General features: G+C 49.1%; 1 protein-coding gene across 1 annotated transcript in view; it reads left to right on the top strand.

Moving 5' to 3' along the window:
- The first annotated feature begins 2,796 nt into the window (after window positions 1–2,796).
- Window positions 2,797–24,695, top strand: part of SCD5 (stearoyl-CoA desaturase 5) — a 154,476-nt gene continuing 132,577 nt past the window's right edge. Inside the window, exon 1 of the mRNA XM_024115413.3 lies at window positions 2,797–3,319. Coding sequence (XP_023971181.1) covers window positions 3,079–3,319 — 241 coding nt within the window. The 5' untranslated portion in view covers window positions 2,797–3,078. The remainder of the gene's footprint in view (window positions 3,320–24,695) is intronic.

Raw genomic sequence — 24,695 nt, 5'->3', positions numbered from 1 at the left:
ACATCCCTCTAATAGGGTCTTATCACATTTTTGGTAATTCTTTGTTTGACAGGATAAGGGTTACTGTCCCATGAGTGAGATGAATACCCATCCACTTCTAGGGTCTTGACCAGAAGCTAAGAAAATATACTAGGGTCTTTAGTAAGATGGAGAAAAGAGACAGTACCCCTGATGGCATAATATGCTACAGGAGATATTCAAGAGTATACCTCGTATGTGTAGAGGTGTCACCCTGAGGCTAGATCTGGAGGGGCTAATGTCTTTCAGCCATCCTTCTGTAAGCAGCATCTGAAAGGCCTGAAGAACATGTCCTCCCATCTCCAACAGATGAAAACATCCCCTTCACTCTCATGAGTCCAACCAACTGAAATGATTGGCCACACCCAGTCTGACCTGTTGGCAGGAAGAGAGGAAGATATTCATTTAAGATAGAGCCAAGATAAAGTAGCTTATGTAACAGATAAGGTACTCTGGGGCCACATAAAGAACTGTTTTGCTGCCTCCCCTGAACTCTTTATATGTACACTTGATGCCTAACAGAATTTTTTTTTTTTTTTCTGGTAACGGACTGGACCTTCCTGCCCTTCCCAGTTCATAGCCAAGAGGTAACACTTGTTTGATCTTTCTTCCCTCCTAGATGAGGAGCTCCTTTAGGGCATGGACCACACCTTATTCGTCCTCGTAGCCCCAGTGTGCACCAGCGCTGGCACATAGCAGGACTGGTGCACACTGCCTGCCCAACAAATGACTGAATGGTTAGAGTGAGGGTGTGGTGAGTCATTACAATAACCCAGAGAGAGGCTTTTGACAGAACAACTACTCCACCCCTAGAGAAAGGACAGTCTGAATAGAGAACCACAGGAAATATGTGGGTCTGGTGGCTGTGGGGAGCATAGAGAACATGAGAAGAAAAAGTGGTTCGTGGGCTTCCCTGGTGGCGCGGTGGTTGAGAGTCCGCCTGCCGATGCAGGGGACATGGGTTCGTGCCCCGGTCCGGGAAGATCCCACAGGCCGCGGAGCGGCTGGGCCCGTGAGCCATGGCCGCTGAGCCTGCGCGTCCGGAGCCTGTGCTCCGCAACGGGAGAGGCCGCAACAGTGAGAGGCCCGCGTACCGGAAAAACAAAAACAAACAAACAAAAAAAAGTGGTTCGTTATAAAGCCAAGGTTGAGCAGGCTGATGAAGTTTATGCCCTCAAGACTCACGTTCTGTTGTCTCACTGGTCTAATGACAGCGCCGACGTTTATCTGGTCGCCGGGCAAGTGTCCCTTCATTCTATAATTTCAGCTCCAACTGAAGCAACACCATAACACTGGCTCAGTGGCCACCATTCCACAAGCCACATACGTTGCTTCACTTTTAAATTAGGTATTGTTTTTTCTGGCTGATTGGGCTGATTCTGGTCTGCTAACAATGAGATGCTCATGTATGATCCTTTCATGTAGTCAATTCTTGGTAATTTTTTCCCCTCTCCTGTAATGCTGGAAAGGATTCCTAACAGCAGTTGATCCAAAAATCAGCTTTCTTTGTCAACATAATGGTATCCTTTCAAACTCACATTTATAGACTTTGCAAGCTGGAAAGAAGAATAAAGCTTAGGTCCTGGTAAGGAAATTTGTCCTCAGAGGACTGAGGTGGGTCACAGTGAATTAGAAGTAGAATGCAGAGCCCCTGGCTTCCATTCCTGGCCCCTTTGCTTCTGCTATCCGCCGCAGGTGCAGCCACAGCTGCTTGGGATACGGCCAGCTCGCCCTCCTCTGCGCTTCTGTGCCATCAGGGCTCCCTCTGGATAGTTCTAAATTATCCGCGTTGGGAGAGGAGGAATGAGCAGAAACGATTCTTCTGAGGTTAAGTTTCCGTGGAACGTTCCGGGTGATGTTTTTCTAAAGCCCCATCTCAACGGTGCTGACTTGGAGGCTTAGAAGACAGTGCAGAAACGCACTGGTTAGCGGAGAATTTGCCACAAACAGCTGCGTGGTTGATGGGCCGCGCAGTGGCGGCGCACTACTGTATACTAACCAGCCCCCAAATCATTTATTCATCATCTAATAGGCATTATTTGAGCACCTACTGTGTGTCTGGCTGCAAGCTGTCCAATAAGGAGTTGAGCGGCTCGGGGCTTTGGGACCACCTAGAGGGGTGGGTTAGGGAGGGTGGGAGGGAGACGAAAGAGGGAGGGCATATGGGGATATATGTATACATATAGCTGATTCACTTTGTTATATAGCAGAAACTGACACACCACATTGTAAAGCAATTATACTCCAATAAAGGTGTTTTATTAAAAAAAAAAAAGAGTTGAGCGGCTGCCTGCAACCCCCCACAGGCCCAATCAGCCATAGGAACCGAGAGACACAGGGACTTGTGATTCTCAACTCAGATCTGGCCTTAACTTGTGTTGCGACCTGGGGCAAGTATTGTAAATCCTCCAGCCCGTAGCTTCAAAGCAAAAAGAAGTCTTTTCAAAAGGGAAGGGTATTTCTGGGAACCGTAGAAACACACAACAGCTGGAGAAGTGCTCTGAGCCCCTCTGCAGGCTCCCTGACCCGGAAGCCACAGCTCACCCACCCGCGGGCGGAGGCTGCCCACTGCCTGCCAAGCAGGCTGCCCCGTCCGGCCCCGGGGAGCCCGGGCAGCGGAGGCCCGGGGTGCGCCTTTCTCTTTAAGAGCCCCACAGGCGATCCTGATTGGCTGTAGCTATGCAGGTCTTTCTTCCCAGCTCCCTCGGAGCGCTCCCTCCCCCGCCGCTTTCTCGGCTCTTTCCACACCCCCTCCCCCCACCCCCCTGCGTCCCCTCGAGCCCCTGGCGCTCGCCTCCTGTTCCTCGCCGCAGAGTTCAGCCCCGGCAGCGGTGAGGGGGACTCGCCAGCAACAGATGCCGGGCGCCAAGATTTGCATCCTTAAGCCACGCTGAACGCCAGAAGAAGAGAGAAGGAAACAGAGAAGCGTCGGGAAGGCGGGGACGGGAGGTGCGGAAATCCCCTCCTAAAAGGCAGAAGCCGTCGCCCGCACCGGAGAGCTCCGCGCCGGCTTATCGCCAGCTTGCTGCCGCTGCCACGAGCGCCCGCCTCTCCCCAGCCATGCCAGGCCCGGCCGCCGGCGAGGGGAAGGTCTCCTTCCGCAACGCCAAGGAGGAAATCCGTGTGGGCTTCGGGGTCGAGGGCTCGGAGGGTGGCGGCGGCGGCCGGGAGAAGCCCGGCGCGCGCGGGCAGCGGCAGGACATCGTCTGGAGGAACGTCTTCCTGATGAGCCTGCTCCACTTGGGGGCCGTGTACTCCCTGGTGCTCATCCCCAAAGCCCAGCCGCTCACTCTGCTCTGGGGTAAGTCCTGCCGGCGCCCCCTGCGCCCCGGGCACCGAGGCGAGGCGGCGCCGGGGCGCGCGGGGTCGCGGGTCGCCGCCGGCTCCGGGCGGTGCGGAGCGCCCCTCCGCTCTCCGCTCTCCTCCCCACCACGCGCCCCGGTCCCCCGGCCTGCAGTCGTCCGGCCTTTGGGACAGGCAGGTGTTTCTGTGCTGGTATTTTCAACTTCTGCCTCCCCCGCTGTCTGCTTGAGTAGGCGCCTTTGGCGGCTCCCGGATGGACTCGGGGCCCTTCGGCGCCACCGCTGTGCGCAGAGGCACACCGGCTGAACCCGGGTTCCAGGGCGGGGAGACCGATGGGATGACTGTGTCGCCCAGGCGGGTCCCAGGGGCGCTCCTTTCTGCCGCCCTTCGGCTTCTCAGTCTCCTCTGTGGGCCACGGACCTTGGGGCCGAGTTAAGGACAAGAAAGGGAGTTGGAGCGGGGGTGGAGAGACCCGGCACCGGATCAGTCTTGATGTTCGCGCAGGAGATGGAAGACACCAGTTCCCTTCCTGCCCATGCAAGGCCCCCATCCCTGCCCCCTCCGTGATCTTTTGTGCCCAGTTGCACTTCCACGGTCCCAGAAGTTTCTCGGCGAGCACACCAACCCCGCGGCGAGAGCGCTCTGCCCCCGGCACAAAGCTCAGACCGTGGCCGAGCAGATCCCCTCGGGGACCTATCCCTTCTGACCAGTGCCTGTCTGTCACCGCACCTGTAGCTCTCCCTCTCGCCACCCTCTTTCCTAGCACCCCCAACCCTGCCGGCATGGGAGGGAGCCCAGGAGCCCCCCTCCCCCAATCCCCCCACCTCCCGGGGCCCGGGGACCGAGTGCCTTCCCTACGTGACTCCAGTGGCTGACCTCAGAGCCACTTCCAACACCCCCTGCCCCAGCAACTGGTTTTGGCCTCAGTCCCTGCAGTGGCCACGTTAGCCGAGACAAAAGGCGCTGGCCTTGATATCCTGGGCTGAGAACTGGACGAGGTGATCCAAGAATCCCTTTCAGCTCTCCTTTCCGAGATCGCCAAGGAACGGGGGCAGGAGAAACACAACCTACTTTAATTCCCAGAGGGGAAGAGGAAGGAAGAAAATAAGAAAACCTCTTTCTGCGAGGCGTCTTATTTAGCATAGTGTCAGCTCCAAATGCCTGGGTTCATAATGGGGCCACTCGGTTCCAAGCCTTCCCCTGAAACTCTGCAGTCCCGGCTCTCGGAAGCAACCTCTTCCAGAAGATGGGTGCCTCTTAGGGGAGTGTGGCTGAGCAGAGCTGAGGAATGATGAGAGGGGCGGGGCGTCTTTGGGAATCTGTGAAGCCTCCCAGAGCCCCCCCTAAGCTTTGGGTAACCTCCCTGCTCAGCCCTCCCCTGCTCAGTACACCTCCTCAATTCAGTGTCCTTTTCACCATCTTCTTTGCTGTTATGTGTTGGTTTCATTCGCCCTGACTTCCTTCTTCCTTTACCTCCAGATGACTAGATTGTGAGATGCTCAGTCATTCCTTCATGGACACACTCCCTCCACCTGCCAACCAAAACCCTTATTGCCCTGGATCCTCCAGGGAGCTTCTCCCTCTCCACCCCACTCCTTCTCCCTGCAGGGGCAGGACTGGGCCTTTGGACTTCAGAGCTCACCTGCCTCCAGGGGATTGGGGCTTAGCTTTAATAGCTGCAGTGTCAGAGAGAGCTCAGGGAGAAGTGAGCACTTAAAATATTGTCTTACATGACTGGAGCTCCACAGACCCACAGGCTCCATCCCTTACAGCCACCCACCCGCTGGTTCTGGCATCTCACCAGGAGCCACAAAGACAAGGCCTCCTCTCCAGGTTTGCCAGTCACCTCTGCCCTTTCCAGGCCACTCACTGTGGTGGAGACAGAATCTTTCTTCTGAAAGATCTTGGCCAGAAGACACTGTTCTCGGCCTCAAACTCTTCCAGCTTCCCCGGAGAAGTCAACACACTGCAGGACTCTGGGTTCCCATTTGTGGGTGATGTTGCCAAGCCCATCCTTGTGCCTTCCTGCATAGTCTTCTGCCTTAGCTACTTTTCATCAGTTCCATTCCCTGAATCTTGATTCACTCCCTACCTGGGTTTCATTGCTCCCCCCTCCAAAAAATACCAAACAAACAAACAGAAAAAGAGCAGACAGACCGTGGTGGATATTGTAGTTTCAAGATTCAAACTTATGACTTAGAAACATTCCAAGTAAGTGAATGTTATCTGATGGATATCTTGTAAGAGAAGAAGTGAGGGAGAGAGACAGCTAAGATCAGTGTGCTGATGGCTAGAATCTATAGGGAGACTGTTGATCAGGGTTATTTTCACTGAAAGCCCTGGTGCCTTGAGCTACAAGTTTCTCCCCACTGGATGCCCTTTTCATCATCTCTCCCACTGGCTCTGTCTAGTGTTAGGACTGAGTTCATGCACCAGTGGGCTGTTCATCCACTTCAGGGACCTGAGTTGTCAAGGCAGTAGGCTTAACTAGCCCATCTATTATTGCTTGCCACCCTCCACCCCAGGTATGGTTGCCCTGGAAACAGGAGGCATCCATGCAGAGCACCCAGCAGAGGATGTTTTAGGTGTTCAGTTGTGCGAAGAGTAATTTGCGTGGCAGTAAAATGTCATCCATGAAAGATCCCATCAAGTTGTTCAGCCCAGACCTCCTCCACTGCCTCACTCCCCACCTTTGTGTGACTCTCCTCGGGCCCAGAGCAAGTTGTTCTCTTCTTATCCTTGCAGTTTTCTGAGTGGGCAGGACTGTCAGAACGGAATGCTCTTGGTGCCCACAGGTCCTGAGGGATGAGTTTATGACTTTTGAGGACAGAACATGACCTCCAGCTGGAGGAAAAATCTTCACCTGAAGCCTTGAGCTCACGAAAGTGCCTGCTTTGAGGGGTTTTGGCCAAAGGGGCAGTTGTTTATGCCCTGAATCCCAAGATGAGTGGAATAGGGGGTGAGGGGCAGCAGTTGTGGTGTCGCGCTCGAAGTCTAGTGCAGCAGCTTGGCCCTGTCTCCAGGCACTCTGGCCACTGGTTTCCAAAACCATGAGGGGCTTTTCTGGTTTCCCTTGAAATGTCATCCGAGTCCCCTGAATATGCCTTGGTGACATCATGACAATTTCAGTGACAGTGTCAGGCATGCAAAACAGTAATATGCCCTGCTCCCTTCCATCTTGCCCCGGGGCAAATGTGACCATTGCTAAGGTAGATACAGGATTCTCTGGTGCCCTTCAGGTTGCTGGAACACAGCCTATGGCGAGGAATCTGAGCGGTGGCAGGAATTGACAAGGCAGTCTAGCAGGAGGGAGGGTCAGGAGAGGCTGGGGTTTGGAAGGTACTGGTCCATCCGTCAAATTCTGTCCAATTCGGAGAGTTGCCCAAAGCTGAGCTGTCTTCGGTCAGGCCTCGGGTAACCTGAATCCACACCTTCGATGGTCCTGATGTCTTTGCTGTGCTTCTTTTTCCATCAAATCCCTAACATTGTTGAGGCGCTCCAAGAATGTGCGGCCATGGACTTCTGTTTTACCTCTGGGTTTTCTAGGGTGAGCACAGCTCAGAAGAGAAACAGCTGAATCCTTGCTCTCCTACTTACTTATCAGCTGCATGGCCTTGGGCAAATGAACATCTCCAGACCTCAGCTTTCTCACCTGTAAAATGGTTATATCAATACTTCTTGCTCATGAGGTTGTGAGAAATTCGATAATAGGTGTAAACTACTTAGCACAGTGCCTGGACCTTGGCTGATGTCCAGTAATTGTTAGCTGTTCTTATTATTATTGGTCCTGATACTGGCATTTTTTTTCTTTAGTAGAAGGAAAAAAGGCCCTCTTGCAGCACAATCAATTCTACAAAGCTGGCACACAACATGGCTTCGTTGCCTCTCTTGCATGGAAAAGATTGCTTTGGCTTGGGAAACAAGGGTTCTTTCTCAAAGTCTCCAAAGAGAAATGAACACAGATACCCCTGTCCCTCCTCCCTCCCCCGTTCCCTTCTCTTTCATCCTCTCTTCCTCCTATTTTCCACCAGAGGGCCACTATTTTGTAAATAAGAATCTTTTTGTTCAGCTGATAACTCACCTGGTCTTTAGTGTTTTCTTTGGGGCTTTTTGAGCAGAGACAGTTACAATTGCTGTAAAAACAGGGCCAAATCATTTCTCCTAAATGTCTTAGGGTCTCAGTTTTGACTTTTTTCCCGTTTCTGTCTCCTTGAATCATCTTTTTTTTTTTAAAAATCTTTAATGCTCAAACTACTAAAAAACTGAAAAACATAAATGAATCTTCCTTTTAAACCTTGTAATTCCCAGCCCATTGTTGCAACTCTTGCATTTTTAATAACCAGGCAAGCACTAAGAGCCCTACCCAAGGCTGGGTGGAGTGCAGCGAAACCTGAGAGAATGGAGTGTGCTTTTGCTGGCTTAATAGCCTAAACAAGTATAAATATAGGTTGAGGTTAACATTATTAACTCGGTTTTTTTCTGACCCTGGTCAAGGTCACTGCCAACTGCACTGTCATCCTGAAATGTGAAGTCGCCCTGCAGAGTAGAAACCATAGCTGGAATCCCAGCATTGCCACTTAGTTCAACTTCAGGCAGGTCCCTTTCCAGTGTGTGAGCCTCGGTTTCCTGGTCTCTGAAATAGGGATGATAATACTGAGCTGAAAGTTGTTTTAAGAATCAGGGCAGATGTCAAACTGGTGCCAGAGGATAGACACGCAATGCTCTCTATTACTACCAACCCCACCGTGGGCCAGGCGTCAGGGAACCCGCAGGGCTTCCCTGTCTGTTTGTCTGGGACTTGGAGTTCTTGTGGCTCAAATATAAGGCATAGCCTTTACATCCAAATAAATGATCCTGACCTCGTGTAACATTTAGTTCTCATCTTGTCCTGATTTGTGTATTGTATAAAATCATAATAATTGCTTGGAAAAGTCACTGAGAGATTTACAAAAGGGTGACACAGTCATGGTGGTTTCTCTACATTTTTATAAAAGGCAACATCGTCTTTGGTTGGCATTATTCTTGTTGAGCATTTATTTTGACATTCTGTAGTCTCTGGTGTGCAGTCTCGCCATCCCTCTGCTGTGACATGTCCTGCTTCTGTGGAAGTGCCACCCTGGGGTTAAGAGTATGGACGTTAGAGTCAGAGGATGTGGGTTCAAGGCCTAGCCCCCCAGCTGTAGCCTTGGGCAGATCGCTCACCCTCCGTAGCCTCAGCGTCCCCAGCTGCACGGTGAAAACAGCAGTACAACCAGCAGCCTGTCTCAGCCGGAGTGAAAGGAACGAGAGTGAGAAACTTGGCCCTTGGTGCTTCCCTCCCCTCCTTCCCTTCCCTTAGCTCCCCCTGTGGTGGCTGGGACTTGTTCCGGCTGCCCCCCGGTTGTCAGAAAGCCCTGGTCAGGGGTAAAGCAGTTGGTTTTCTGACTTTGTTTTCCCTGGCAATGGGTTGGTGGCCACCCCAACAGGGACCCGCTATCCTCCCTCATAAACGTCTGCCGTTTGTTCACTCTGAGTGTGAACGGCCACGAGAGAGAGCCTCACAGTTGCACGTGCAGTCACATATACATTAGTCCACTAAGTCATTCATTTTTTTCCTTTTCAACTATTGTCAAAACATATCAGAATCACTTGGGGATCTTTGAAAATATTCAGAAGCCTGGGCCCCGCCCTGGACCTACTGCACTGGAATCTCTAGGAGTGAGGTCCTGGCTTTTTTATTTTTTTGAAAAAGGCATTGAGGTGTTTCTGATACACAGCGGGGCTGAGAACCATTATTTAATTCCCTTATCCACATTCAGTTATGCTTATCACCCATTACTTGCCAGGCACTGACACCATCCCTGACTTCGCGGCACTTAAGGCCAGTTGAAGAGACAGACGGGTGCACAGGTGAGAACCGCCAAGGCAGCATTAGCTGCAGGTGCCAGCCTGGGGGAGTTGGGGCGGCTTCCCAGAGGAGGAGGTGGCTGGACTGAGCCTCCAGGAGGCCCGAGGCTGGCTGGCCGAGGGGTTTGGGTGAGATGGCATGGTAGCCACAGGCTACAGAGCTCCCGAGGGGAGAGAGGAGAGCCAGTCAGGGACCTGATGGTTCAGCGAGGCTGAAGGTGATCTGGGCCCAGATCCAGGGCAGGAAGATTCAACAGGACCAGGAGGACTGGGAGGAGATCAGGCTTTCGGAGAGGCTGCCCTTCAGCCTCTACCTGCCTCGCACCTCCTCTCACCCAACACACACACACACACACCAGTGGCTCTTGGTGTATAACTTCGAGACCAGACACATGTCAGTGGGATGAGTGAGTCTGCAGATTTTCAGGAAAGACCCTGAGGCAGACACCTTGGAGCAGGTGTGCAGTGGGACCGGGCACCTCCCTCAGGCTGGCCAGAGCTGAGGGAGAGCTGGAAATAACGTCTCAGCTGGGCCTTTGATCTCACAGATTCAGGGGTATTGTCCCAGGACTAAATTACTAAAATGCCCCAAGGGTATAATAGCACAGGCATACCAGACCCAGGGCTCTCTCCTCCTCCTGTGTTCCTCAGGTACAGGTGTGTAGGGGAGTTCTTCTCACCTCACTTCTTCCCTTGAACCTGAGCTTAAACAGCTGGTTCTCACTACCCTCCTTCTTAATGTCCTGCTTCCCATTTCTGCAGCTTATTACGGAGGGCTCTGTGGGTCCCTGCAGGCTGTGGTCCAGCAACATCACCCGGGAGCTTGTTAAAAAGAAAGACTCTCAGACCCCACCCTGGACCTATTGAATCACTACCTGTACTGATGAGGTCTCCAGGTGACCCATCTGCACTGAACTTAGAGAAGCATTCCCTCAAGTCAGGCCACAGGCCGACGGGTCAGAGAAGCCGCACACGGGTGGGATTTGGCAACTCTTTCTTTTTCCGTTTAATGGCCTCCTCCCCTTTGCCTCCCCTCCTCCCCTCCTGCCTCCTTGTAGCTTATTTTAGAACATGTCGGGATCCTGCTTCTCTCGCCAACAAAAGGCTGTTGCTAAAATCTTTCAGCCGGCAGCAGTGATGTTTAATTCATGGGCTAGAAAATTAATTTTATTTTCATGAGTAGAGCTGGAGAAAAATAATAGGAAGTCTCTGCATGGCCCTTGGGAATTCGGCTTGTCTATTTAACAGATGAACTGGTAAAGGTGAGGAGGCCTCAGGAAAGGGCCACCTTCCACAAAGGATGCTTTTGGCTGCAAGTGGCACAAAACTCAACTTAGGATGGCATAAAAGATAAAGAAAATTTCTAATTTCACTGGTAAGTAATCCTAAGGTAGGGCACTTGTGGGATGACTCAGTAATCAGAGAGCAGGTTTCATTTCTGCCATGGTGGCCTTGTGGAATTTACTTTTGCTTGTGGTTACAAGATGGCTGCCAGAGTTCCAGGAGTTACAACAGTGTCCTACAGAAGAAGAGAGAGGCTGCCCCTTCCTGAAGTCTCATCAGAGAGAAACTCTCTCCTGGTCATCTAACAGCTGATGTCTCCTGAAGTCTCACTTGCAGGATTGTGTCCCAAGTCCCTTGTTAAACCATCATGGGCAAGGGATTCAGGCTAATTAGGGTTAGCCACTGAGCCACATGCCGCATGAGGCAGGGGTTAAGAGCCAAACAAAACCCAGGCTCTGGGGGAAGGGAGAAGAGGGCATGGCTGCTGGGACAGCCAACACCTCTGCTCCAGGGCCTGCCTTTACTCCCTCTCATGACCTTCCCTCTTTGGTGTCACCTCCATTCCCTGGAGAGGCTCTGATTTCATATTTTAGCACGCTCTTCCCCTCTACTCCCTACCCGCTCAGCTTGTCTCCAGTCCTGCTGTCATTTCAGTGAGTTGTAAATGTCTGCCTTTTCCATGAGGCTCTGAGCTCTCCCATGGCACATCTGCCTCCCCAGAACCTGGCAATGGCCTCTGCTCAACATATACTGTGCTGGGGGAATGGATGAAGGAAGAGACGAATGAATGAGTTTAATCTTTGGGTGGCCTTTCTTTCTAAGGAAAGTTTTCATGTTGTTTCTTAACTTTAAAGATGTTTCTGCCCATGTAAGAGAACTTTCCGTGTGATTTAGGGGAAAGGACTGGGGAGAGAGAAGCCTTTCTCAGTGCCCCAGCAATCTGCATGCCCCTCTGCACCCGTGTCCACCTGGGAGACACCCTGACCTCAGTGGGGAGCTTGCAGAATTCTCTATCGCTCTTCTGGGTTTTTATGGGTGAGACGGGGCTGGGGAAGGTTGCTCTGGGTACAGGGAAGTGTTAAATGCCTTGTGGGAGAATGGAATTAAAAAGAAAAAGATGGACAATGAGTGACTTAGAATGTGTTCTTTTTTTTTTTAACATCTTTATTGGAGTATAATTGCTTTACAACGGTGTGTTAGTTTCTGCTTTACAACAAAGTGAATCAGTTATACATATACGTATGTTCCCATATCTCTTCCCTCTTGCTAGAATGTGTTCTTTACCAAGGTTTTCCGTGGTGACACACTTTCCTCAGACTGATGAATGGTTTTCTTGGCTGGTCATTGTCTTCATCGTTCAGGCGACACAGAACGTCAGTGATGACGTCACGGTCAGGTTTCTGTTCTCTTGCGTCAAATTTTACCTAAAAGGGCACTTAAAAAAAAAAGTCCACTTAACCTCACCCAGCAGGTATTTTTTTTTTTTTTTTTTAAATAAATGTATTTATTCATTTTTGGCTGCGTTGGGTTTTCACTGCTGCGTGCGGGCTTTCTCTAGTTGTGGTGAGCAGGGGCTACTCTTCATTGCGGTGCGCGGGCTTCTCATTGCGGTGGCTTCTCTTGTTGCGGAGCACGGGCTCTAGGCGCGTGAGCCTGAGTAGTTGTGGCGCACGGGCTTGGTTGCTCCGCGGCATGTGGGATCTTCCCGGACCAGGGCTCGAACCCGTGTCCCCTGCATTGGCAGGCGGATTCCCAACCATTGCACTACCAGGGAAGCCCTGCCCTTGAAATGGAAAAAAAAAAAAAAAAAAAAAATCAAATACCAGACTTGGAAATGAAGAGGTACAAGAATAGAGTTTAGAACTCAGGTTTAAATTTGTTTTCTTCCTGTATCACTGTCTGTTGTATGAATACCGTCATGCACTCGCAATTTGACTGTATTGGTTTTAGCTTGGTTCCCTAAAGAGGCAATGATTGTAAATGCAACCTGTGACCTAAATGAGCAAGGCCATCTCCCAAAGCATCCTCCACCTCATCATCAAAAAACATTTATCAAGCAAGCAATTAATTTCCTATGGTCTTGAGCCAGGCAGGCACTGTGTAAGAAAACAGAGACCTGGTCTCTACCCTCCTACCTTTTATAACTCAGAGGAACAGCTGTGATTTTCCCCAAGTAGCGTATCCAACTTAATGTTCTCTTGGCATGAGTAGAAGTGGAAAATACTCTTACTTCTTTCAAAGTTCTATGTATGAAATTAGAAAGGAATTTCTAAAATGTAACTGTTTCCTGGAGTAGTTTGTTGATTCACTCCTCTAATAAATACATTCATAAGAAGCTTTTGCAGAGGATTACAATGAAGATCGTCTCTATTCTCAGCCTGTGAGTCACTGGGGTGTCCCTGAAAGCGTTTGTTTTGCCCTAGAGTCTCTATAAGCAAAAGAAGGTATTTATAAGCAAGTGTGAATAATGCCCACATATCTCCCCCTCCCATCCCCCACCCCCAAATCCATTGTGTTTGGCTCCCTAGCTCCTGACAATTGGGTGAGCCGTTAACATTTTTGAGCTCTGCTTGAATTACTCCAGGGTCTTGACTCCATCTGGAGCTCTGGGGAGAGTTGTCGCTACCCTCTGAGCGTAGACTGGGTATGAACCTAAACTTGGCAGAGCTCCCAGGAGGGTTGGAATAAACCAGTTATTAGTGCTAATATTCCTTCATGCACAGAGCTGGTAGTCAGTCAGTGTTCGCCCAGTGGTTAAAATCATTGGATAACTGTGCCTTCCCTGGTACTCCTGGAACTCCCAACAATCCAAGAGCTAAAGGGTCAATACCTGGCTCAGCTGCAGGGCTTAAATCTAAAAATAAATCTGTTCTGATTGGTTTTGATTGGTTGGTGCCCTTGTGGGTTGTCAGTTTTTTTTTTAATTGAAGTATAGTTGATTTACAATATTGTGTTACTTTCACATGTACAGCACAGCTGCAGGGCTTAAATCTAAAAATAAATCTGTTCTGATTGGTTTTGATTGGTTGGTGCCCTTGTGGGTTGTCAGTTTTTTTTTTTAATTGAAGTATAGTTGATTTACAATATTGTGTTACTTTCACATGTACAGCAAAGTAATTTGGAGATATATATATATATATATATATATATATATATATTCTTTCTTTGATTCTTCTCCATTATAGGTTATTATAAGATATTGAATATAGTTCCCTATGTTGTACTCAAATATTTTTAATATCCTCTCTGCATATGCATTTTCTTGTTATCAGATGATTCATATAATCTTCAACTTCTATCCTTTTCTATTTTAACTGAATGAGAACTTTGAAAAAATCAGTCAGTCATTCTGGCTTAAATTTATATCCTAAATCATGTAAGGAAAGGTATTAGGGCCCAATCTAAGTTCTGGGGTTGAAAGTAAATCACCTGTCCTAATAAAAACTTCTTTTGTGATAGAGGCAATGTGTGTCTAAAAGGTTATTTTTATTTTCTAGTTTATAATTGCCTTTATGTAAGATTCCCCCCAAAAGATTTGATATTAATCGTCAGAAAAAAATAACATTGGAAAAATCAGATTGTGAAGGTGTATCGCTAAGTGTTGGGAGTTGGGAGGACAGAACGTGGAGGACCTTACCGCTAATCCAGGTGGTACTCCTAGCTCACAGGTCATTGCCCGTGATGTTGTGGATGGTGTCTAGGCTCCCAGCAGCCCAGGGTCGGTGCCACTCAAGCCATACCTGAAGCTTGGTACAGGGAATTGTTTTAATGATAGAAAATTTCAAACATACGTAAAAGTAAAGAGAATGGAGTCTCTATCCCCACACCCACCCCGCACCTGGGGATTTTTTTGGGGTAACTTTTTACTTTGATATATAATTTCAGATACATAGAACAGTTATAAGAACAGTACAGGGAACTCCCATATACTCTATGCAGACTGAACAATTTCCATCTTATCCCATTGGCTTTATCATATTCTCTATGTGCATATGTATACATATGTGTGACTACCATTTTTTCTGAGCCATTTGAGAATAAGTCGGAGATATTGTGTCCTTTTATCTCGAAATACTTCAGTATGTGTTTCCTAACAGTAAGAATACAACCACAGTACAATGTTCAAAACCAGGAATTTAACCTTGATATTATCTTTTGTTTTTTGGCCACGTCCAGCAGCATATGGGATCTTAATTCACCCGCCAGGAATGGAACAGGCCCCTGCTGCTTTGGAAGCACAGAGTCTTAACCACTGGACCACCAGGGAAGTCCCAACCTTGATATTATCTAATCCACGGTAGATAGCCAAATGCCGTCAGGTACCCTAGCAATATCCTTTATAGCTTTTTTTTTTTTTTTCCCCTTTCGGATTAGGTTGAAGGAAATTCAAGACAACTGCATCTGTAAATACTTAAGTATCCAGTATTAGTCGGGGTAATTCTGGCTACATTGTCCACATGGAAAACCTCGGGCGCCACCTTTCCCCTACCAACTGCCCCCAGCTCTTTGCGGGAAAACATTTGCGAGGGGCAGTTTTCAGAAGCGGGAAGGGGTAGAAACTGAGAAGCAGACATAGGTAATGAGCGAGGCAGTAGTTCTCAGGCTGGTCTGCGGACTGTGTATTGGGGGTCATCTGAATTGCTTGTGCAACGTGCAGATCAGGGGGCTCTACCCAGACGGGAGCTCTACGCAGGCCCTACAGGATGAGAACCTCTGGGAGCGACCCGGACTCTGCATTTTAACAGGTGCCACGGGTAGCTCTTATACCCTGTGGGCTGGAGGTGCTCTGACCCGGAGGCAGGTGACCTGGGAGTGATGCTATGTCCCTAGCAGTTTAATGTCACATCTCCACACACCTGCCGCGTCTCAGAACAGGTGCAAGGCTTTTACATTGCCTCCAATTCCACTAGCCCGAGACTCCTTAGGGTTGATAAGAGGCAGCATTTGGGGAATGGGAATAGCTGCAGGGACTCCTCTCTCAGCACACAGCTTCTTACACAGGGCTGATCCCGAGGGGGTGGGAGTCTCACTGGAGAGAGGAGAGTTAAAGCCGGAAGGAGAACCTGTGATCGGACCTGAATGCTTTGTGGCGTGGAGTGAGCTTGTTTCCCCGGGGCGGGGTGGGGGTAGGTGCTTGGATCATCCCTGGGGTGGAAAGCTGTTCAGAAGAGGTGAAAAATACTCAGGAGAAAGCCTCAAACAAATAGCCCTAGGCAGAAACCTCCACCTGCTTGGAAGAGGGCCCTGAAACCTTTCTTGGGACTGCGGAGGGGACTCAGGTGCGGCAGCCAACTGCGCAGCCTCAGCGCCTCCCCGGCCCGATCTTCCCCTCCAGGAAGGCAGCCCCAGTACGAGTAGCGGTGGCATCATTATTATCGCTCCCAGGACCAGACAGCGAGTTGGTGCTGGAAATCCGCTGTATAGATGGGACCGCGTTCAGGAAACGTGTCCATTCAAAAAATGGAGGTCGGTCGAGCCCTTCTCTCGGGCTCCTTTCATCTCTGAGGGTCGGGGCTTTCCAGGCATCTTCATTTGCTGAGAAGCAGATACTTCTTAGACCAGGCAGGGGGGGACGCAGTGCAGCTCTGCCTGGGACAAAGCACACTTTAGGGGCATCCTGGACCCAGGCTCCTCTGCTACCTGAGATACAAGGACCCTTGTAAATGACTCTGACCCACCAAGAAATGACAACCATTGGCGAGACGCTCTAGATGTTCACTGTGCATCCGATGGGGGGCAGTGGGGCTTAATTCTAACCTGCATCCTGTCAATGTGGCCACGTGACAAAGGTGACCACGTGACACGGGTGACCACCCTCACCTAGGACAGTAATCCAAGTGGCTGTTTCAGTTCCTCCCGCTGTTGAATCTTCCTCTCCGTTCTCTTGAAAAGGCGCTGCGCTCTCCAAGACCTTTTCCATTTTAGCACGAGTTGTTCTCAAGCTGTAGCTCGTGCCAGTTTAGATCTCAGGGCTCATTCAGCCTTGCTCAGGGCAGCCGGGCTGGGTTCCTCTCATTCAGAGATAAGTGTGAAGAGGCAGCAGAGAGCCTTCCAAACCCAGGCAGGCTTGGAGTCTTCACGGAGAAAGAGAGATGCAAAGTCCTGAAAGCGGAGCTCGCGTTGGCGCTGTGCCCAGACTGCGCGACGTGTGGGAGCAGCTCCCGGAGAAGCAAACAGACAAGTGGGCCTCCTTGGCCCCCTGGGGCTGCCAGGTGCTTCTTCAGTCTAAAGGCTGGAGGCAAGAGTCTGGACTCAGATACAGCTTTGCTGATTAGCAAAAGTTCTAATCTCCCAAGTCTCTCCCTGGTCAGGGCCATTCCTAGTGGACATGAATTGGGTTTATGAAAAAAGTATTTGAAAGTGCCAGAGAGGTTCCCGCACCATCGTGATGATGCTGAATAGGCAGACTGATGTTCTGATGTATACCCGGGTTCAGGAGCAAGTGAGGGAGCACTTCTGGGGTGCGCTTTTCCACCTGCTTGGAGACAGGCAGGTGGAGAGATTTAGATGACTGATTAACTTGTGTTTTGCACACATTTATGGACATGTGCCCAGCATGGGCCAGATGCTGGGAATACACAGGTGAGCAAGCTATCATTCCTGCCCACAAGATGCTCGCGATCTAGAAGAGGAGACAGACCTAGGAGAATTGTAACTCAGTGGGATGAATGCCAGGACCGAAGTGGGCCTGAGAGGTGCAGGGATGGCTAGAGGAGGTGGGCGTTGTAACTGTTTTAATCCACACCACAATAATCCTACAGGGCCTTAATGTCTTCACAGCTATTCTGAACAACAGCAAAACTTTGCAAACAAAATTATTTCATAACTAATGTAGAGGGAAAGCTTAACCCAATGAATGCATTTGGTGGCAAAATCTGACCCAAACTGTTTATCCTTTTTAGTCTGAATGTTCGTATTGATGTGTTTGATGAAAGACCCACCATGGGTATTACCATAATGCATAGGCACTCTATTACCTTTATCAAGTCTGAAAAATTCTGAACCTTGAAGCACATCTGACCCTTGGGTTTTGATGAAGGACTGTGGACTTGTCCTGGTATCGTCTGCATTTTGCATCGGAGGAGGCAGAATGCAGGGCGGACTCATTTGCCCAAGATCCAGAGCTGGTAAGGGGCAGTCAGGGCTTGCGGGAATGTCCTTCTGATGCCTGAGCCCTGCTGGGCACCCTCAGGTGACACTGCCTTGAGAGTCACCGACTTACACAGCAGTGATTTGGGCACCGGACTCGTGGGTGGCTCTGGAGTGGGGATGGATCGGATAGCGTTGCCCAGGGATGCACCCAGGTGGCCGTGATGGGGATGTGGGTGTCAGTCTCCCCCTTGGCCCGGGCTCATCCACCTCAGGCTGGGGGTAGTCAGATCCTATTTAACAGGGAATTGGGATTTTGTGCCTCTCTGCTCACAAGATACGCTGTCGCCGTGTCAAAATCTGTCCGCTGCCACCCCCCGCCCAGGTTATCTCTCACTGCTTCTTGTCTCCATTCTTTGAACATTTTGTTCCCATCACTGGCTTCTGGTCTGTTACCCCTAAGGTCTCTTCAACCAGTGGGAAAGAGGTACTTGTTAATAATTCTGGCGTTTTGTAGGTTGGCCCCGGGATCAGCTTTGTGTACAGGCAGGAAGTAGCCAACAGGGAGAAGTGATTTTAGGGACACAGGCCTTAAACAGCCTTCAAATTACCTTCCTTAGCTGTCCTAGCAATTGGAGCAGAGGTTCTGGGCTGAGGCTGGATGCTTCAGCGGTTTCATGAGCCCCCGAAATAGGTTTTGTGTGTGTTGGCGTTTTTCTTTCATTGGATTCTCAGCAGAGCCTGTGACTTTAAAAAGGTTAAGTGCTGCTGGGTTGGAGTGAGGCTCATTAAACATGTCAGCATTTCCCAAAAGGATAAACAGTAAATGGGTGTTCATTTATATACTCTCTTCCATTATCCTGTCGTGTATCTATAGTCAATATGATCACTTTCATGCTTTAGTTAATAGCTAGGAAAATTAAGCCCTGATAGGCTGAAGGGAAAACTTGGGAGCTTCTGGATTCAATAGGCCTTTATGCGGTAGGTCTACCTGGAGTCCCCCAAATGAGGGATCCCCTTGGATTGTGGCACAACCCAAGGACAAAAAACAAAGGGTGTTTTTCATCACTTTGCTTACTTCATAATTTTGCCAGGTCTTCTCGTCACGAGGGAAGCAGTGATGGTTCCTCCAAGGGCCTTTCCCTGCCTCAGCGTAGCTCTGCTTATTAAACACACCCCGGTGATAAGAATCTGAGGAGGTAGTGCATGATTTTCCTCTTGCTGCTGTAACAAATTATCACAAAGTTAGTGACTTACAGCAAAACAAATTTATAAACTTACAGTTCCATAGGTTAGAAGTCCGACACAGTTCTCACTGGGTTAAAATCAAGGTGTCAACAGGGCGACATTCCTTTCTGAAGGCTCTAGGGGAGAATCTGTTCCCTTGCCTTTTCCAGCTTCTGGAGGCTGCCTGCATTTCTTGACTCATGGCCCCTTGTTCTGTCTTCAAAGCCAGGCTCTATCTTCGACCTAGAGGGTCAAGTCCCTCTCACATAGCATCACTCTGACCTCCTCTTCTGATTCTCTTTCACTTTTAAGGACCCTTGTGGTTACATTGGTCCCACTTGGACAATTCGGGATAATCTCATCTTTTTTTTTTTTTTTTTTTAGATGTTGGGGGTAGGAGTTTGTTAATTAATTAATTTATTTTTGCTGTGTTGGGTCTTTGTTTCTGTGCGAGGGCTTTCTCTAGTTGTGGCAAGTGGGGGCCGCTCTTCATCGTGGTGCATGGGCCTCTCGCTATCGCGGCCTCTCTTGTTGCGGAGCACAGGCTCCAGACGTGCAGGCTCAGTAGTTGTGGCTCACGGGCCTAATTGCTCCGCGGCATGTGGGATCCTCCCAGACCAGGGCTCGAACCCATGTCCCCTGCATTAGCAGGCAGATTCCCAACCACTGTGCCACCAGGGAAGCCCAGTAATCTCATCTTTGAAGTCAGCTGATTAGCAACCTTAATTCCATCTGTAACCTTACTTCCCCTTTGACATGTAATGTAACATATTCACAGGTACCAGGGGCTAAGACGTGGACATCTTTGGGACATCATTTTGCCTACCACACCCAGACACCAAAGAAAACTAATCTGCATTAATTCCTTTGGTTGTAATAGGTACCACCTGGACAGAAACGCTCAGTTATGTATAACCTTCCTTCGAGGAGAGCTTGTCCTTGTGAGAGGCATATCAAAGGGTCACGACATTGCAAGTTCTTTGACCTCATCCTCCACTTCCTGGGACTGGGGAGAATGTCTGGCCATCCCACAGACTGTGACCTACTTTCCAGGAACAGCCCTGGAGCATGTAGCCCTTTTAGGGACCTTCTAAAGGATGTGCTGATGCTAATGTTTGACTGCCCACCTCTGGCTAGTCCCAGGGGTGATGTATGTTAGCAAAAATTGTCTGGAGGCAGCTTAGGGTCTTGAAACCATCAGATAAACATTTTATTAGGGATGTGTGTGAGGAGAGATTCCTGGCCTGCCTGGAATATAATTTATGATTGTGTGTGCAGTGTGTGAGCAGGGATGAGAGGACAGAGATGGGAAAACAGAAACCCAAGAGTAACATTAGCCACAGAAACAGGTGCAAGTCTATGCAGGAAAATGCAGAGGGGAAAAAACCCCTGGTCATTTGCCTTGTGTCACATAAAAATGGCAGCAAGACCTTGGAGGGTAGGACGTTCAGGGGGAAAAGGAGTCTCAAGCCGGTAGCAGCAGCTTTCTGGGCAGAGGGGCTTTGTCTTGGTGAGGAGATATTGGCTAATTGCATGGATCTGGGGCTTTTGTTGGTTTTGTTTTGGTTCCAAATGGTGGTCGGAAAGGCGTCTCTTACAGTGCCTGTGTGCGGCCCTGGCCCTGCACAAAGTCCTGAGATTGGGGACAGGGAAGGTAGGGAGAAGGTGACCAAGAAACTTTCCCAGCAGCAGGACCAGCTACATAATTTACAGGGATGAGTGTAAAATGAAAATACAGGGCCCTTGTTCAATAATTATCAAGAATTTCAAGATGGTGGTGGCAGAGTATTCAGCCAAGCATGGGGCCCTCCTACGGCCTTGTGTTCTCACACTGGTCACACACCATGAAGCATGAAGTGGCCACTGCCCAGGGCAACGTTCCCTGTGTGTGTCCGTGGCTCTCTCTGATATCACGAGTGATGTTCGAGGCCTCTTTCCCAGGGAGTTAGCAGGACTATGGGCCTTGGTCCCAAGGACTTGCTTTCGTATCACAGAACTTGTCTTGATTGCACTGGATATTTGATGCTTCTTGACAGGTGCTTTGCTCCGTCTGGGGGGAGCCCACATTCCGGGGGCAGGAAGCAAGAGGGGCGAGGAAGAGAAACTTGGGACTCTCAGAGCCTTCCCTTCCGGCGGTGTGACCTCAGACAAGCAACTTAGATCCTCCCCATCCCGTTTCTTCATCTGTAATGTTACTGACTCCAAAGTGACTTCATGAGGCCCATTGTGCTCTGAGAAGGACCTCCAGCCCCCCACCCATCTAACAGTTCTCTGGCCAGAACTAATGGCCACAAAGTCTGCAGAAGAGCGTGAACACGGCCGCTGAGGACCGACCGCATTCAGTGTGGCTGACCTGATGTACTTGCTCCCCTGCTTCCCTTTATCTGCCCTCAACACGTGCATACCCACACCCACACCTGTGGAGGTGCTTTCCTCTGCAGGACCCGGGAGCCGCTGAGCCGGTGGCCTGAGCTTCTGCAGCCCCAGCCTGCCCAGGGTCCATCCCTCCCAGCCTGAACAAGGCGCCCGAGGGAGACTTGGGGTGGACAGGGGAGGGAAGCTGCGTGGGAAGAAAGAGACAGTTGTGGCCCAGTGAACTGGGGGATGGCGCAGACGCTTCCCGACCAGCGCTTGCCCCCTCTTTCCCAGCAGTTGGTTCACTGGCACTGCTGGCGAGAAGCAGCAGCAACGGCTGGGCGTGTCGTCTCTGCGGCCCACCCAGCCCTGGCCGAGCCCGGGGCGCTAATTAGCGGTGAGGATGTGGGAGGAAAGCGGGAGCCCAGAGTCTGAAGTCCTTGGCCTAGAGAATTTGGAATGTACCAGAGGAAATATCCGCTGCTGCAGAGAGCCGACCATGGAGAGCCCAGAGCAGCCAGGGCCCGGCCAGGGGTAGATGGGGCACCTCTGAAGCTTTGCTGGTGGTTGAATGGGCAATTCCTCTTTTCTCGAAGCTGATAGCCCCACTTTTAATTGGCATCCTGGGAGGACAGGGTGGGTGGAGAAGTGAACAGGGTGGGAGAGACGCAGAATAGGAAGACTTTGCGTCTGGTTAACAGCTTTCCTCAGGCAGCATGGTCCTTTCACCAAATAGGAGAAACAAAGAGTTGGGGCGTGGGGCGAGACCTGAGGCTGCTCTCTTTCTTTCTGAAGACTTCTATTTTACATCTCGTAAATACTTATTCATCGTAGACAGCCTAGAAAATACAAGCATGCAAAAGAAAACCTACTTGTAACTCCCCATTTTAGAGATGCCTGTTGTTAACATTTTGGGCTATGTCCTTCTAGACTTTTTTCTCTGTGTATGACTGTAGTCTTACTCTCTGCAGTTATACTACAATCCTGTTTTGTTATTAGCTTTTGTCACTCGTTGACACATCAGAAACGTATTTCATGCCTACAGATGTGGATCTTGGGTTTTATTTTTTGTTTTTTTTTTAATGGCAGTGGATGGACTTAACCCCCGATTGTTGGAAATTTAGATGCTTCTTTTCTTGCTATTGTTGCTCTTATTAACAGCGCTCCACCCTAGTAGCTTCATCTTCATGCACATCCTTGTTTCCTCAAGGGACATTTCTGGATGATTTCCATAGGATATGTTTCTTTTTAAAATTATTTATTTATTTTTAAAATTGAAGTATAGTTGATTTACAGTATTGTGTTAGTTTCAGGTGTACAGCAAAGTGATTCTGTTTTTTATATATATGTTTTTTTTCAGATTCTTTCTATTATAGGTTATTACAAGTTATTGACTATAGTTCCCTGTGCTGTACAGTAAATCCTTGTTGTTTATTTTATGTAGAGAAGTGTGTATCTGTTCGTCCCGTACTCCTAATTTATCCCTCCCCACCTCCATAGAATACATTTCTATATGCATTTTTAAGGCTTTAGACCAGTGGTTCTCAACGAGGGTTGACCCCTCCCTGGCAAGGGGCATTTGGCAATGTCTGGAGACATTTTTGGATGTCACAGCTGGAGCAGAGGTTGCTACTAGTATCTATTGGCTAGAAACCACAGTACTACTAAACATCCTACAATTAGAGAACAACTCCCACATCAAATAATTATCAAGTCCAAAATGTGAATTAGCATTTCTCAACCAAGGTCGAGAAACTCTGCTTTGGACACATGGCTTTCCGTCCACCGCCCCCCCACCCCCGCCACCTTTACTGAGTTATAGTTGACACATAAATTGTATAAGTTTAAGGTGTATAATGTGTTGATTTGATCCATCTATATCTTGCAAAATGATCACTGCCATAGCATTAGCTGACACTTCCATCCTGTCACACATTTACCATTTTTTTTTTTTTGTGGTGATGACATTTAAGATCTACTTTCTTGGGGCAATGAGCTGCCGACTGGAGTGGTGAGCAGCCTTGCTGAGTGTCAGAAGAGTAACCTAATAGAGCCAATCTGCAAGGACTGGAAAGGAAGGGCCAGATACAGCAACTTATTCATGGCTATAAAAGGAGAGCTTGCCATGCCCACCCAATGGACCTCTAGAAACTCTCCTGAGTGAATTACAACAGGAGAAAAATCAGACTTCTATGCAGTGGATGCTTGATGCATTTTTAGAAGCCTGAGGTTGCCACCCAGAATTTAACAAGAAACCAGCAATTAATGGAAGGGCCAACTGTAATGCAAAATAGCTGAACCTGAATCTTTTACAAATATAAAAGATGTACTTCAAAGTCTACAACAAATGCTTCATTGTGGAGAAGGCTATGCTGTATCACTTCCTCTGAAGCAAGCTCAAACGCTGAGTTCTTGTCTATCAACACATCCCAGGGACAGGGAAATTTCATAAGAATCAAAAAATCTATTCAGGACATCAGAGAGTCCAGGACTCTACGTGACCTGGTGGGACCCCTCGCCCAGGATCTCCCTTGCCTTGCTGATGATTGAAGCTGTGTGGCTCACAGGGTCTTGGTGCTCTGGCCAGGTGGCAGGCCTGAGCCTTTCATGTGGGAGAGCCGAGTTCAGGACATTGAACCACCAGAGACCTCCTGGCCCCACGTGATATCAATTGGCGAGAGCTCTCGCAGAGATCTTCATCTCAATGCTAAGACCCAGTTCCACTCAACGACCAACAAGCTCCAGTGCTGGACACCCTATGCCAAACAACTAGCAAGACAGGAACACAACCCCAGCCATTAGCAGAGAGGCTGCCTAAAATCATAATAAGGCTACCAACATCCCCAAACACACCACCGGACGTGGTCCTGCCCACCAGAAAGACAATATCCAGCCTCATCCACCAGAACACAGGCACCAGTCCCCTCCACCAGGAAGCCTACACAACACACGGAACCAACCTTACCCACTGCGGGCAGACACCAAAAACAATGGGAACTATGAACCTGCAACCTGTGAAAAGGAGACCCCAAACACAGTAAGTTAAGCAAAATGAGAAGACAGAGAAATACACAGCAGATGAAGGACTACGGTAAAAACCCACCAGATCAAAAACAGATAAGCGACCTGGAAGATAAAATAGTGGAAATAACTACCGCAGAGCAGAATAAAGAAAAAAGAATGAAAAGAATTGTGGACAATCTGAGACACCTCTGGGACAACATTAAATACAACAACATTCAACCTATAGGGGTCCCAGAAGAAGAAGAGAAAAAGAAAGGGACTGAGAAAATATTTGAAGAGATTATAGATGAAAACTTCCCTCATATGGGAAAGGAAATACTCCATCACATCCAGGAAGCGCAGAGAGTCCCATACAGGATAAATCCAAGGAGAAACATGCCAAGACACATATTAATCAAACTTTCAAAATTTAAATACAAAGAAAAAATATTAAAAGCAGCAAGGGAAAAGCAACAAATAACACACAAGGGAATCCCCATAAGGTTAACAGCTGATCTTTCAGCAGAAAC

This window comes from Physeter macrocephalus, chromosome 7 (genome assembly GCF_002837175.3).
Source record: "Physeter macrocephalus isolate SW-GA chromosome 7, ASM283717v5, whole genome shotgun sequence".
Lineage (NCBI taxonomy): Eukaryota > Metazoa > Chordata > Mammalia > Artiodactyla > Physeteridae > Physeter > Physeter macrocephalus.
The sequence above is the reverse complement of the archived record's forward strand: the minus strand, read 5'-3'. Positions and strand labels throughout refer to the sequence as shown.